The following is a 15,776-nucleotide window of genomic DNA, read 5'->3' on the forward strand; positions in this document are numbered from 1 at the left end:
CCAGTATTGAATATCAGGTAGATTCCAGGAGTCTTGAGGCGCTGTCACACCATCCTCTTCCTCTCCAGTAAAATCAGACATGACGAGGATATGATCTTTCCCTTTCTAACCCCTCCTGAAACCGAATCACGCAGCCGTTTGTGACAAGCCACCTGCTGACACCGTGTCTTGTTACCGCACAGTTCAGCAGGTATTGTGAACTCTCATCGCACTCGTATAGTCTCTGCCTCGGCCTCAGCTCCGTGTGACCAATATCAGAAGTCAGGAGAGTGAAGCTGCCCACAGCGAGAACTGGGTGTGGTGTGTAAGCTCATATTGCTGCTCTAATCCTCTCCGTCCTCTCTAGGGTGGAAGGGCATTATGTGCTCCTTCTGCTCTTTGTTATATTATGTAGGTAAGATATGGAGACCCCTGACAAGCCGGGTCGAAGCGGATGACAACAAACAATAGGAATCACTGATGAATACCTCGGGCTTATGTTCCCACGTAATCACTTCTTTTTTAATGCTCATGGGCTTAATGAAAACCCCCAGGTCTTTGTGCATCCAGATTATTATCTTATATGACACTGTTATAAAAAGCAAAATGTGTTTACCGCTCCGGGATTTGTTTTGCAGCTCGCTAAGAAATATTGAGACAGGCGGAAATGTGTCCCTAGGTGTGCTATTACTCATCTGGTTACCTGGTAGCAGTATTAGTGTACAGAAGGGCAAGTCAAAGTGTTATTCACAGCGCCAGGGAGGCTTTTCTAACACACTTGCTAATAAAGTTCTCGCACTCAGAGACAATTATTATAAAACATTTTCTTACATATACAGAACATACAAAATGTATTGTCTTCTGTGAAGTGTCTTATTTCACCCATAATGCATTTCGCGACAGGCTATCTAGGTCAGTCTTACATTAGTCACTCATAAGGAAGCTTTATTCAACAGGTAAATTTAAGTGTCTACGGCAAGTCTGACTTAAAGTTATATTTAAGACAAAGACTAGGACTATTTTTATGCAACTGGCCCAAGATTGTAAATGCAAGTGCAAGAAAGAAATGAAGCCAATTATTGTTTACCTATCTTTGTCTTTCCTATCGTCAAGCATGTTGACATTAGCTAAGGAGCTAAGATGTTAACCAGGTCTGGATAATCTCTCTGATGTACAGCCTGAAGTCAGTGGGCACAGGCAATATGTGTTTGCCAGAGGTAAACAGAGGGGGGCATTAACTCTGGGCTCACCCCCTTTGCTTCTAATTATGTTCAGCCCGATAGCTTGGCAAGGCCGGCGCTCCAAAGCTTTCCGTTTGGTTTCTTCCTGGTCTCGCTGCGCTGCTCCTCCCAGCGCAAAGCTCGTCCAAATCAGACAAACGCTCCGGCGTTTTCCCTTCACACGAATCAGGGCCGGCGTGCTCTGCCAGGCCTCGCTGTGCCCTTGCCAATCTCTCTGACGTGATGAAAACTGGCGTGTCAAATGCATCGCGGCGAGGGAAAATGTGGCGCTTGTATGCGATAGACAAGCTGCAATTATCATCGTCTGATGAAATGAAGGCACGCTTTCTGGATCACTCCTGCACACATATAGGGCGATGCATCGATGATTATGACAGAGCTCTTTGCTGCAGACAAAAAGCATGCTGCTGGTAACATATATATGTTGTGTACCACTTACAGCAGCTCAAAACAACTTAACATTTCTCTGCAAATGTCATTGCAATTGCTTCCGGTTACAGTGTCAGACAAATACCACAAGAAATAAGGCCAAAAAAAACCCATGCCTTAACATTTAGAATATATGCCCTCTCCGTCTCAGTACTGATCAGACTCCCTCCTGCCCGTTCTACCATTAGCTGTGTCCTATGCAGATAAATGCTCACGGAAAAAAGACGCCTACAGAAATGCAAAGACCCAAATTAAACAGCAAGGTCACTCGCAAAGTCGCCGCGGCTCCAGTTTTACATTTAAATGAGCCCCAAGCTGACTGCCTGAAATCCAAAGCCTTGTAGTGGGGGATGAAAAGTCCACACTGTAGTCTAGGGCAAGGTTCCCCAGACTACAGGAAGCAGCTTAAATTACATGCATGTATTCACTGTAATGATGGGGAAAGAACTGGAAGCTTTTTCTTAGTCAGAATGTGGAGCCTTATTGCTCAGTTGATTAGATACAGATAGACCTTCAACCGTAGACTGTATACAAGAAGTGGACTTAGTCACCATGACGTCACCCATTGGTTTTTAGACTATGGTTTTGAAGTCTCGAGTTTGTCATTTTGGCCATCTTGGTTTTTGGCCTTCGCTAGGGAGAAGCAGGGGGCCAGTTGGAAGTAGCAGTAGCTGCTAATGTTGGCATTACTTGCCTGATGTTTACTGCTCCATTTGATAACTTTACTGTCGCCTGCTTTAATAAATACATTGTAAATATCAGGCAGTAATGCATGGAGTAGAACAGACATTTCTTTCTGTGTGGATGCTGTTGTAGATGGCTTGAAGCAGGTATGTGATTTGGGAATCTGGCCAAGATCATTGCAAAATCTGTGATTCTGTATTGCCAAATCTGACTTTTACTCCCCTCATCAATGATTAAATAATGAACTCTATCCTAAAACAGTACACCTGGCAGGTTTCATTTTCCATTTTTATCCTCTCTTCACAATGATCCCAATAATGTGATTCACATTCCTACTTTGCAGATTTGAAGAAGACCCTCGCAGTGCTGCTGGATAACATCATGCTGAGGCTGGGCAAGCTGGAGTCCAAGGTGGAGAACATCTACAACGGCACGGGGGGCAACCTGACCAACGGCACCAGCACCGCCACGCCCAGCGCCACAAACTCTGAAAAAGTGAACGTGGCAGGTAGGTGTTGCTTTTTTGTTTTAAAGTCTGGAGCGCATGTTGTGGTGAGGGGAAGCAAAGCTGAAAAGGAAATACGAGGATGTCTTCCATAAAGGCTGAAATGTCGTCCCCAAAGGATTGAAGCTCTGAGAGAAAACTTTTTCGCATGAACTGTGACTCATGTATGGGCAAATTTATTTCTCCAGATGTTTTTCAGGGTATGAAAGTAAACATATCGTAGCTGAGACTAATTAAAGAAAAGAGGATAAGCTGATTGTGGCTGTTTACTGTGACCCTTGTTTCATTTAAAAGATTCTTATCATGAATAACAGTCCCGAGGCATACAACCAACTAAACTCTGCCAGCATTGCACAGTGCACACCAGGCACTTTATAGGACCAGACCGCATCCTTGGACATAATTCAAATAAGGCCTCCGTTCACGCTGCATGACCCTTTTATTAGTTTTCATTGATTTTGCTGCCAGCTTTCAGATGATGAATTCAGCCCAGTCGAGAGAGCGAGGTGTTGTTTTTTTCCTGGGATCTCGGGACTCGCTCTCAGTTGTATGCGCAGCATTAAACAGTAGGAATGTGGAATCGGTGCTCTGAGGCAATATATGTAAAATTGGATTAGGCTGATTGGGTTGTGCAAAGTCACATTTGAATGGATCTAATCTTAATGACAGCTGCTGCGCTGCCGTCTTTTATCAACTGTGGCCGATGCCTTTGTCACTTTCTCTCTTTTAAGAGCTACTTCGGGCTAATTAACGGACATGAGCGTCATATGAAAGCGATCATTATCAAGACAGTTGACGACAGCTCCTGACAGTCGTGATGAGTCAGAATGAAAATCTGGCTTCCTTGTTTCTGGATTTAAATGTTTTTTCTATGAACAGCAAACCACATCCTTTCGCACCATCTGCAACACCTACGTAGTGTTTGTCTTGTTTCATCTGGGTGACACGATAACAATAATTTAGTCAGGGTTACTTTGTCTTTGGATCCTTAAAGTGATTTTATCTTATCCTGACGTAAATGTTTGAGAGAAATTACCTTCTTATAGTGAACTGAATCGCTTTGTTTTTTGTAAATCACATTCGGTAGTCTACAACCCCCTTTAAAATACAACACAGCTCGTTTCTTTTTCTTCCACTAGAGATGAGATACTAATCTCGCCCACCGTTGTCGGGGCAGTGTTGGCTTCGGCTCCCTGTGTTGTGGAGCCACAGCACCTGGACCTGTGACACCGTTCGCTTAAAACTTCCAGCAGTACCCTCGAGAGACAACAGTTGGATTCTGAATGCGGGTCAAGCCGACAAAGCAGCAGCTACATCTCTCTTGGCAACGAACTAAAAGGGCCCAGCACTCCAGAGCCTCCATTGGAGCATGTCTCCTGTCTTGGAGTGGGTGGCAGGCAGCGCTACTGCCAACATCCTCCAGTGCTCCTCCCTGACTGGAAGGCAATTACAGAGATAAGGATCTGGACAGTGAGGGGAACACGCCTGGCTTTCAGAGAGGCCTCTATCAAGATGGAGCTGAGCAGCAGCCCTGGGACTGCACTGCTGCCACCTCGATTGTGTACATTTTCTTAGCCAAGGCACGTTCAGGACCAAACGTGGCTCTTGTCAGTATTCAGTTTATTCCTGGCTTTTATGCTGTCTGACATTTTTTAACTCAATTTCCAGAAAATTGGCAAGAAAATGCTCATTTCCCTCCAATACTAATTTAAAATGTAACACATTTCATGCACAAATGATTAAAAACAGAGCTATGGAAACTACCTGACAGGGAGGAATCTGGTCTGAAAACCTGTTCATCTTGTATTGCAACAGTTGCCCTCAAAGGAATTCAGAAACTTTCACCTTTGTCATAATAGGCTGTTCAGCTCAGTGACTGATGGGACACAAATTCATTCGCTTGAGTACTTCTTGAATCGGACAGTAGCCGGGTTTCAATTCAATTGTCAACTGAATTTTAATCTAACTTTTCTCTTTTGAAAGGAATTAGACGCGTTTCCATCAACCGGTTTGGAGCGAATAAACTCGGCTACAGCGTAGTTTGGTCAGAAGTTGGCGCTATACGCTATGCATGGCTGTAAAACACCAGTAAACAAAGTAGAAGAAGAAGTAGAGGTTGCATGGTGTGTGCTGTAAAAACTGTAAAAAGCATTGACGCTTTGAAAAGAAAAGGTGCCGTATTTTTATCCGCTGCCTCTGTCCATGCTCAGGAGTAACTTCGGCCTTGTGTGCTGTTGCGTTTAGCCGAGGACGACAGTCACAGAAGCTCCTTACAGGATGAAAACAAGTGGATGTGACCGTAGCGGGAGGCAAATGGGACTCGGTCCAACAGCAGTCTGTGACGCCTTGTCTCTCCGTGTCTCGCTGATGTGGCTAATCAACCTCCCCAGCAGTGTTTCATGTGTGGGCCGGCCCCGCGGCGTGGAAATGTAATCTCCTCCCACACACAGGCGTAGAGACACATGTAATGAATGGTCAGGCGGTGATTTGCAGCTACATAACCGGCCCTCGCTTCTCCATTTTCTTCCCTCCACCTGTTCTTTAAAGTCATCATCAAGCCAGTGACATTCGGCTGATCTGTAGCGTCCCGTCTGTGCGACACTCTCCGATTTTTTTTTCGGTAAACAGAGACCTGTGCTTTCACAGCTCAGGGCGCCTTCACTGCTTTGTCTCTTTCAGCCATCGATCCGCTCGCATCTCTGTTTGCCGCTCACAGTGAAAGATGAGATCCGTGGTCTCAATGTCAACAACGGAGCGGGACAAGGACATGGTTTCTGCCGGGGATTACACGTGTTCTGCTTACCTTGCGATTTTATTGGTCCCCGCACTTTATTGTCAGTTTTCAGGAGGGCGAGAAGGTCGATTCTTTTCCTGCAAAACCTGAAAAATAGAATTTATTTATGACGCATACAATTACCATTTTAATACTGAAAACGTCTCTTAGATTTAGAGCAGAATCTGTGGTCTCTATTTTGCCCCTGAAGGCCTCGTTATTTCCTGTGTACAGATCAATACTAATAAGTACACACAAACCCACTCAGTGAAAGTTGCTGAGAGATGCTGTCCGCTCCCACACACTTTCAAACGCTCACATGAATCCTGGAACGCATCACCCTGCAGTCTAAATTCCACCGCAGCGTAATTGAAAACAGAAATCATTAGTTTTGTAGCGGCGTTTATTAACAATTTGTAATATTGCATTTTCACCTTTGTTTGCCTGGATGTTGTTGTACTGTAGGTTGCAGCATCAACCTACTGTAAATAGACAAAGGTCCTGGTTGATTGGCTGCTTCACAACAAAACCCACTTTGTGTTCCGCCAGTTGAGCGCTTTTAATTTAAAGCAGCGGTAGTTGGAAATGTTACATTTGCATTAGAGGTGCATTGCTATTAGGGAAGTGAATCTTTCTGTATCCTTTTAGGTATTTGATATTTGATTCTTGGCGTCACGATTCAGTACACGGAGACACGTCAGCATTGATGTCTGCAGTGTTTTTCACTGAAACAAAGGGTTAGCTAGCTGCAGCTTATCAAGAATGAAATGAGAGCTTCTCATCTGTAAATCAATTTGAATCAGTCAAATCAGAAAAGAAAATACACATATATATATATCCGTACCCCTTCCCTCTCTTTCCTCTCCTTTCCCCCAACAGGCGGGCTCGTCCCTCTTGAGGTTGCGGCTGATTGAGGAGGCAGGGGTGGGATGGGAGGAACATCTGGGGCTAACACACCACTGGCTGGGACACGTGCACCCCACTTTTTTCCCAGACTCTGTCTGTCTTTTGTTTTCCCTCCTTCCTTAATTCAATTCAGTGACTGTTTAGCACTCTCTCTGCTGATCACTGAATATCATAGATTTAATTTCGGGTTGTGTTTCAGTTATGGAAAGAAAGGGTTTTACATTAAAGCTATGGTAGGAAGCCTAGCGTATGAATCCACAGTGTTGCCAGTGCTGTTCTTTCGTACTGTATGCTGTGTCTCTCTGCATACTGTATGCTCCTCTTTGTATGCAGCACTCCATCTCCCTCTGCATCCTCCATTGTCTCCTCTTCCTCCGTGCCAGCATTGTTGTTGTGCTGGTTAAACCCCTGCATTGCCTCCTTCTACCAAATATCAGCCGTTTCCTCGGGGCGTTTTTCCTTTTTTTTCCCCCCTCTCACATGTGCACATAATATACACAATAACAGCCTCATCTTACATTCACTCAGCGAGTTTTTCTGCAGGCAAGAAAGTGCTCGGATAGAGAGACACTTGAACCGGGTCTGTAGCTCTCGAGCTGCTTCTCTCATGACAACACACCACTGCAGTAGTGTTGCACAGTAAACCGATACTAGAAAGGTATCACGATACCCTGCAGTTAAATGGTACAGAAGTGATATCAGAATCAGAAATACTTTATTGATCCCTGGGGGAAATTACAGTTATTCCATTTTAGAATAAAAATCATTATAAACATAGAGAAGTTATTGAGATATTTAGGCAGGGTATCGTATCAAAGTCATCATTTTGGTATTGTGACAACACACCACTGCAGTGCTTTTGAGTTTAACCAAAGCACGCTGAGCTTCACTGACTACAGGAAATACAAATATCTTGCAGGTGGCTAAAACATTTTTCTTATTTAACAGAGGAAATGAACTAGGTTTCTGTTTCTATGAAACCTGTATGTAGCTGTTTTTAGTTTAGAGACTATTCTCTGTTTCATTTAAAGTCCATCTGATCACAACAACAACAACAACACAGAGCAGCCAGCGTGTCCCACAGCCTAAACCCGCCACCGTTCGTCCAAATCAACAGTGGAACATTCGTCATAGCTCTGCAACGACGCTGAGAGCTAATCAAGGTTTTTCTGGCAGTGCAAAAAAAATCGGAATCTTCCTCTTGGATATTTCGGGAGAGAGAACAGTGAGGCCGATCAGATTGCCCGAGCACAAAAGAGGGATTGATTACAGCCAGACGCTGCGCTCCTCGCAGCAGAGGAAGGGGAGAGAGAAAGACGTGGGCTGGAGCTGGGGAAGAGGGGTTACATGGGGATATTTGGTTTTCTGCCTCAAGGACTTCACTGTGGAACACTTGTGTGGACCAGAGACATGTGTTTTGACACGTGCCCCTCGCGCTGGGAAGCCCCTCTTCAGGTGGCAGGGCCCAGACGAGCAGTTTGGAGGTTTCATCTGACGTGTGCAGTGAAATCTCCCCACACAGACACACACAGTCATGCAGTATAAGAGAAACAGTTGAGGCGGAATGGTGCTCTGTATATATTTGACCACACTTTATCTCCTGTCCCTCTCAGATATGATGACATACAATTTCCTCTTCTTTTCATGAGCTATTTTTCATGTTCTTTCGCTCAACTCCCCACAGATGAGGTGATAAAAGGGACAACGAAGTTATTGAGAATTTCCTTTTAAAGGGCACTGGAAAAACAGAAACTATCTGCACCTGTATGACTGGTTTAAAGGGAGAGTTGGGGTGTTTTGAAGTGGGGTTATATGAGGTACTTATGCATAGTCAGTGTATTACCTACAGTAGATGACGATTATTCACCGCTTTACCTTGCTGTGGGACAGTCGGCCCCGTCCACAGCAGTATATTACTTTGCTCCCGTGCTGGTACTCCTGTCTGCTTAACCACTTACTGCTATTATGGATAAGTACCTCATAGAACCCCACTACAAAACACCTGAACTATCCCTTTAACTCGGCTAACCTGCTCCGGAGCAGTTCAGAGTAGAGGCTTTCAAACTGCGAGGCTTAGAAATCATAGAAAAAAAGACGCTCCTTATAACTGCAGAACTTGCCTGAGAACAATCATGTTTTTAAGTTTTCTTCAGTATCAAAGTAATCCAGTGATATTCGTCTGTATATCCATGGGTACACTGCAAACAGGAAGTGCTGATAGCGAATTCTGCATACTTTTAATGTTCCCAAAATGTAAACAAATATAGGCAGCCCACTAACTCACTGGCTACATGGTGACATTATACTTCCTGTTTATATCATTACTATGGATTCTCATCGACACTGTCTTTTCCGTTCTGCTTTGTTTTCAACTGGTTTATGTAACAAAGAAACACCGAAATGTCACCGTGGAAAATAATACTGAATGTGTTGACATGACTGGCACATGGCTGGATAGGAAAACCCAGATTGAACCGAGTCATGGCAGCTTCGTGACGCCGGTTATGCAGGATTTCCAGTGTTGGACTCAAGAGTTTATTTGTGATACAGACCCGACTTCCCTCCACCTGTACAGCTGTTGATGCTCCGAGGCTGCGAGGACGCCGTCCATCAGCCAGCCCGCCTACTGTCTAATTGATGAGCTGCTGCACAGATTCACACACTGATACCTCTGCTGCTGCTTCTTCTCGCAAAGTGCATCTAAAATTAGTGTTTCTATCTGAGCCAGTGGATCAGAGGACACACAGACTAGGTAACGCTGCACTTTTCACCTCGTTTTTATGTCTATTTTTCAAGCTTTCTGCTCCACAGAATCACCATGGTGACACTTTAATCCATGTTGCCGAGGTGTCTTTGTTAAGAAAACTGTTTTGAGAGCTTACGTAATTATCATATAACCCTCCTCTTGTAAATTTAGTCTGTGTCACACTTATTTGGTAACCAAACTGTGCCATTGAAGCTGTGCCTTGGCAGATTTCCTCTTATTTGAGGGAAGCTTTTTTGCCCGAGAACGATACAAGCGACAGCGAGAGAAGTACACAAGAAGAAAGAATAACATAAACCAGATGTCCTCAATCCAATTCTGGAGTTGTCGAATTTCACATTACCTCATGGACTTGGAGAGACACGCGGCGAGGGAGAGGGGGAAAATAACCTTGTGTACGATATTGTTCAGAGATGATACTATATTTAAGGGCTATCAGATGGCCAGCGCTGTGTGTGCTAGGACTGGGCTAATGGTGACCTCAGTGCTGTCAGAGGCTCTTTGAATGATCTCATCTGTTTTTCTACCTCTGGTTCTCACAGTACATGTCAAACCTCATTCTGTTTTACTTTTATATGCTCTATTTATATCACTATACCTCGTGGTGGTGTCTTGTTTTTATCCGCTACAAATTAACCTCTCGTGTGTGCTTTTAGTTGATCGTACTGGTGTTATTTTAACTGTTTATGTACTGATATAAACATGTAGAAAAGGGATATTTCAAACCAAACCAATAAGGAGTATCGGAAAGAATAGTAGTATCAATAAAATCCTAACGATACAATATCTCTACTGAGAATAATGTACTGTTTGTGTTTCTCTGCCTTGCTTTGTTGCTGTGTTTGCACGACAAGAGGTGCGGTTTGGTGCATGGCTTTACCGCTTCACATCAAAGCGTCAGTTACCCTATTCATTGTCTGATAGCAAACACGCAGCTTCTTGGGCGTGCTTAACGTCTACCTGGTCAGTAAATGGTCTACTGACGGTCCATGACGCTCCACCAGGGTGTGTTACTTCAGTCACGTCTTCGGACCAGTGAATGGCTACGAGGTGTAAAAGGCAGCTAAAGGGTCTGGCCTTGTTGCGGTGGAGGTGAACGACGCTCCCTTCTCAAACGGCACCCACCTCTGCTGTGTTTGATTATGAAGGGAGCTATATTTAGGGCGCTGCTCGGCAGCAGCAGCTTCTTCTGCTTGATTAAAGCGAGGAGGAGATTTGCCTGGTGGCTTTGGCGCCCCGTTGGCTGGCTAGCTGACTGATAGAATGAATGACAGGCCGTCTGGTTGGTTGTTTGTCTGGATGACTGGCCGACTGAAGGATGAGATAACTCACTCTGCGCTTGTGGCGCTTGCTTGCTGCACAAGACAGCCACTTTACCGAACGACAAATCACAAGTCGGGTTTCTTAAGGCGACGCTTTCAGTACAAGAAATCAAGGCAACAAAAACAACACGATTATTTATTTATTATAATGGCAGCTTTAGTCCTCCATACTGCAGCCCTAGGAAACAATGAGAAGCCTTTATTATGTTCATCTTGTGACTGGCTCACTGGCGTGGCCTCCCACCTCTTTCCTCTTTGAATCCCATAGGATTAAAATACCATTTATCACCAGGAGTGTTGGGTTTGCTGCTACTGCTTGTTCCTTGTTACTCATTTCAAAGTGGTTGTTGTTAGACGGGTTATTAAAGCTCTTTGCTGAGAGTTAGCTATCGGGTCCACCTAGGACCGAGGTTAATTTATTTCTCTTCACTGTGGACGCTAACGGAAACCATGTGTTTGTTTGATAAAAGTCAAACTAGTGGGAGTACTCCCACTTTTCTGCCATTTCCTCTTTCTTGCAGATGTGAATGATTTGACTACAGTAACAGAGATGAATTGATTTTACATTATACAACAACTATAATACTCCAGTGTATGAGCCAGGATTGTCTGGAACGGGGTCCAAAGAGCTCATTAGGACTTCTCCACTGATCCATCTGACAGGGGGGAGGATACTGAATACTGTGAAAACTGTACACCTGTTGAGTGCAGTGTTACGTGATTATTATGAATCACTACATTAAATTTTAGTTGTGACTACAGGGTGGGGTGACTATTGTGCAGCGTAATTGTCTGCATTGTGTAGACATTGTTATGCTGCCATGTAGCCACTTCCGTCATTTAAAGATGAAGATATCAGATATCGTGTAAACTGATCCTGTTAACAGCTCCCAGTCTCCGCTGTCTATTGTTTACTGACAGCGAGTTTCAAAGGACCTATTATGCTTTTGTGCTTCTTCCCTTTCGTTAAGTGTCTTACATCATTTTTTTGTTTGCAAAGTTACAAAGCCCAAAGTCCACGCCAAAGGGAGAAACACTGCTCCTGAAGTGCCTGAAACGCCTCGCTTGAAGTCACGCCTTTTCTACCGCGACGTGGTGATGTCACCAAGTAACATATTTGCATCATACTTGCCTAGAGGCTCGATAACAGATACCAAAAGTTATGTTTTGTATTTTGACTAACTCATAAAAATGAACGTTAATTGATGACAGATGATGACATCTAAACATGAGAAAACTTGCTCCATCCTTTCCCAGATTTTATTGGCGCAGAGAGGCCATGTTTTAAGGGGTCATTCTCGCCGTGGCTCAGAGGCTGATTCCCCTCTTCTCCTTCCCTAGATGGCGACTGAAGCAGTGGATGGAAACTTGTGTCGGTAGATTTCCATCTAACTGGGGATGTTTTTAGTTGTAGCACTCTGTGGCATGTCATCACCTCTCTTTTATCTGTCATTCTTCCTGCAGAGCCAGAGAGTGTCAGTGAAATATGTTTTTCACACTAATCTAGGCGATAGGGCAGCACAGAGAGAGAGAGAGTGAGAGAGAGAGAAAAAAAGCAGAATTATCTGCCTGCTGCAGCAGCTTATCGTGTAAATAAACTGAATCAACGCTGAACACGATGCAGGAGTTTCTGTGTGCTCCACCCACCCACCCCGACAGAAGCTTGACCCAGCCGCTGATTAGCTTCATACACAAACCTCCATAAACACACACATCCTCCTCCTAAAACACCACCCACAAACTCATTACATCAGTCCAATGTTTGCGTCTAAGCTTTTATCTATTCACCACGCAGCCTACCGTAATGCATTATTCATCCTCTGGCTGTAAAGGTCAGCGGCGATGACGTTAACGTCTCTGAATAGGGATATCAAAAAGGTGATTATATGGGAGGAAAGCCTGTGTGCAAGCCACGAATGTTAATCCTAACGGTGATATTGGCTTCCTGGGATATTGGAAGCCATGCAGGAAAGATATCAGCGGCTCCCTCGCCCAACAGTTGCATTAGTTGTGCTTATTGCAGAAAGGAAACAGTTCCTTCTTACTTGCATGCTTCTCGACCTGCGTTTGCATCATTGTGGACTGGACTGACCCAGCTCTCAACTTTTTGCGGTTTCCGTTGTTGTTGAGTTCAGATTGCCGAGCCAAAGGTGATGCTGTTGGCTGACAGTCATCCCTGACCAAAGAGTAATGGGCGGTCTCCAGTTGTCACTCCGAAATGCAACCGTATTTATGTGTTTTTAGTATGTGGTTATGTATATGTGGTTTTTTATCTTATTTTTCTAGTCCTGTTGTTGTTGTTGTTGCTACTGCGACAAAACCAATTGCCCCTCGGGGACAAATCTTGAACTTGAAGTGCTGAGATTGTACCACAGACAAGATGCTATCAGCTCTGTTTTTGCCCTGTCGCCATTTTGCCTTTTGGCCGTTGCAATCTTGTTTTTTTGCAACCAAAAGTGGCAAAAGAGGGTGGAGCTAAGTTTACTGAAGTGAATATAACTTGTTATTAAGCCTCAGTTGGGAGATACAGAGCAAAAGACTTCATAACTTTTTAAACAGAATTCTCTAAAGCCTGATTGTTTTTGTTTTTTTCGTTTTGATTTGGAACTGATATCCATTAGAGGAACTGCACTTTGTGGCACGTCCTCATTAGCCTCACCACATAGCCATGTCAGTAGCCACTCGGGCTGCACATTGGGTTTCTTCTACCATCCCGTGTCATGTGTTTGTACTGCCTCTTCGTCATTTACAACAGGAAAGACGCAAGGAAGTTCCCACTGTTCAGTCACAGCCACAAAAAACAAAAATGTTGAGTCATCCGACAGATCCTATCACCTTTGCAAAAGCAACATGTCATCTATCTGTCCGTCTATTGAGCCGAACAGGAAATTGACAGCATCGACCAGCCAAATGACCCTCGATCTTGGCCAGGGGATGGCAGCTTTTGCTTCTTTTGTACAAGCTACTTAGGCAGGCAGCCACTCTGCACGCTATGTTTGGAGGTTTTTTCAAATTCTAAAGAAAGGGAGTGAGCTGTGATGATGCTGAGGATAGAAAGTAACATTTTTGGAGATGGCGTTGGATAACTAATGTTAAATGATTGATTATATAAAACCGCGTTGTTCTGGTTCCCTCGTCAAAAAGCCGATGGGATTGTTCCATTCAGTTTAACAGTGAATTAGTCAACAAGGGAAATCTTGGGAACATGGTTGGGTGTGGAAGAATAAAAGTGTCCAGTCCAGTGCATTTTCATTTGTTTGTAGTTTAGCTTGAGTGCTCACTAACTCTGGTAATATATAGAAAGCCAATGACTGACAGACACACTCAGATTTTTGATCCTGTCTGAAGGGAATGGCATCGTGAACTGACTGCACTAGAAGCGTGTTAAAGTTTGCATCTGCATCGTCTCCAGTGTGAGTTTCACACAGACCGCAAAAGCATTTTAAGAACTGACCTTATTGATTTTCTCTCTCTCTCTCTGTCTCTCTTCTTCCAGACCTCCTAAATGGAGCCCAGGAGAAGTGTGAGCTGCCGCCTTTGGAGGGCTTCCCTCACTGCGAGGACAAGGTCAAGGTGAATCACACACACACAGTAGAGACAGCCTCTCCACCTCGCCTTCTGCGTCTGGGTCATTCAGAAATAAGTTAAAAAAAGTAGCGAGAAAAAGAGCACCGCCTACGTGAACAGAAAAGATGGCATCCCACGTTGTTGACTGACAAAAAGCTCCTCTGGGAAAAACTAACAAGTATAAACAATGATCTAATTTTATTGGCGCCATAACCGCCCATGTGCGTCAATATTAAACTTCAAACGGGCCCACACACTCGACACAGGTGCACACATACACACACACACACACACAGATGTATGCACAATTTCAATCCAATGTTTTTCTGTGTGTGTGTGTGCTGGTCTCCCTGGAGCTGATAGGGCCCTATCATACACACCATCTGCTCAGCCAGTCCCAATCCGCCACTGATACTGTCAGCATTTCCGACTGGGCGCCAGGCGATGCCAAAGCCTGCTCCACACACACACACACACACATTCACACACACATTGTATACTGCATTTCAGAAAAAGACATCAAAATCCACTAAACTCTTATTCCACAGCAGTTTTTACTATCAGCGCACAGTTGGTAACATCTGACAAATCCATTTTCACCCTTTTATAGAGCTCTTTGGTTGCCGTTTAAACAAATCTAGTACAATCTTCATGCCTCCGCCATCCAAGCGACTCTGATCCAAGCCCATCTGCCAGGTCTCCCCCTCTGCGAACAGCTTTGAAATCTCGATTTTTATATCTCCCCTTGTGCCGCTCCCTTAGGTTACTGTAAGCCAGCACGCATGATGTACTCCAGCCTATGAACCGAGCATGATAGCTGTCAGTCCTTAGCTCCTCTTCGAATGCATCCCAGCATGTCAATCACGGCAGAGCCACAGAAATCTGCCTGCCAGGGATCAAATCAGAAGTCCAAATACTGCTGCACCTTCTCCCTCTATCCTTTAGGTTTTTTTTTACTGTTATTTATTTTGGAAGATTGAAGCTAGAGTGAAGATGCTGGAAAAAATCAATATCAGTTTAAGTGTGCGCTATATTTACAATATTTTCACCACTTTACCTCGCTGTCAGACAGCCCTTTCTGACGGGGAACTGAAGCCGTTGTATCCATCTATGCTCTCGCCAAAGCCACCAGACCCCATTGAAAAGACCTGTAATTTTACCTCGCAGAATCACCTCGTAGATCAGTAACTCCCGTGTTCTGCGAGGTAATATTACTGTTTTTTTCAATAGAGTCTGGTTGCTTTGGCAAGAGCATAGATAACAGCTTCAGTTCCTGAGTGCCAATCTTTCGGTGGTTGTAGCGGGCTCAGTTTTGAAGAGTGAAGATATCTGTGGTATCGTATGAAACTAGAAAACCAAATGAATCCATTGGTACCAACCATGTCATACTAGCTTGTCGTGAAGGGGGTTAAATAATGCTCCAAACTTATGCAAAATGTTCTTGCCGACACACAGCCCTAGAAGATTTATTAAAGATGCATGTTTTCTGTCTTTGTCAAGAATGCCTTTTTTTTTTTTTTTTTTACATTGATTTTATTTCCACACATTCACACATGAGAGAACAACCTCCCTTTCTTCCTGTTGGCTGCTGCCGAGCAGTTCCACT

At 44.2% G+C, this 15,776-nt stretch overlaps 1 protein-coding gene across 2 annotated transcripts in view; it reads left to right on the plus strand.

The window, feature by feature from the left end:
- Window positions 1-15,776, plus strand: part of mgat5 (alpha-1,6-mannosylglycoprotein 6-beta-N-acetylglucosaminyltransferase) — a 72,857-nt gene that overhangs the window by 14,274 nt on the left and 42,807 nt on the right. For both annotated transcript variants that reach the window (XM_074626497.1, XM_074626498.1), the window contains exons 3-4: window positions 2,677-2,841; window positions 14,100-14,176. In XM_074626497.1, the coding sequence (XP_074482598.1) occupies window positions 2,677-2,841; window positions 14,100-14,176 (242 nt within the window). The remainder of the gene's footprint in view (window positions 1-2,676; window positions 2,842-14,099; window positions 14,177-15,776) is intronic.

This window comes from Sebastes fasciatus, chromosome 24 (genome assembly GCF_043250625.1).
Source record: "Sebastes fasciatus isolate fSebFas1 chromosome 24, fSebFas1.pri, whole genome shotgun sequence".
NCBI lineage: Eukaryota > Metazoa > Chordata > Actinopteri > Perciformes > Sebastidae > Sebastes > Sebastes fasciatus.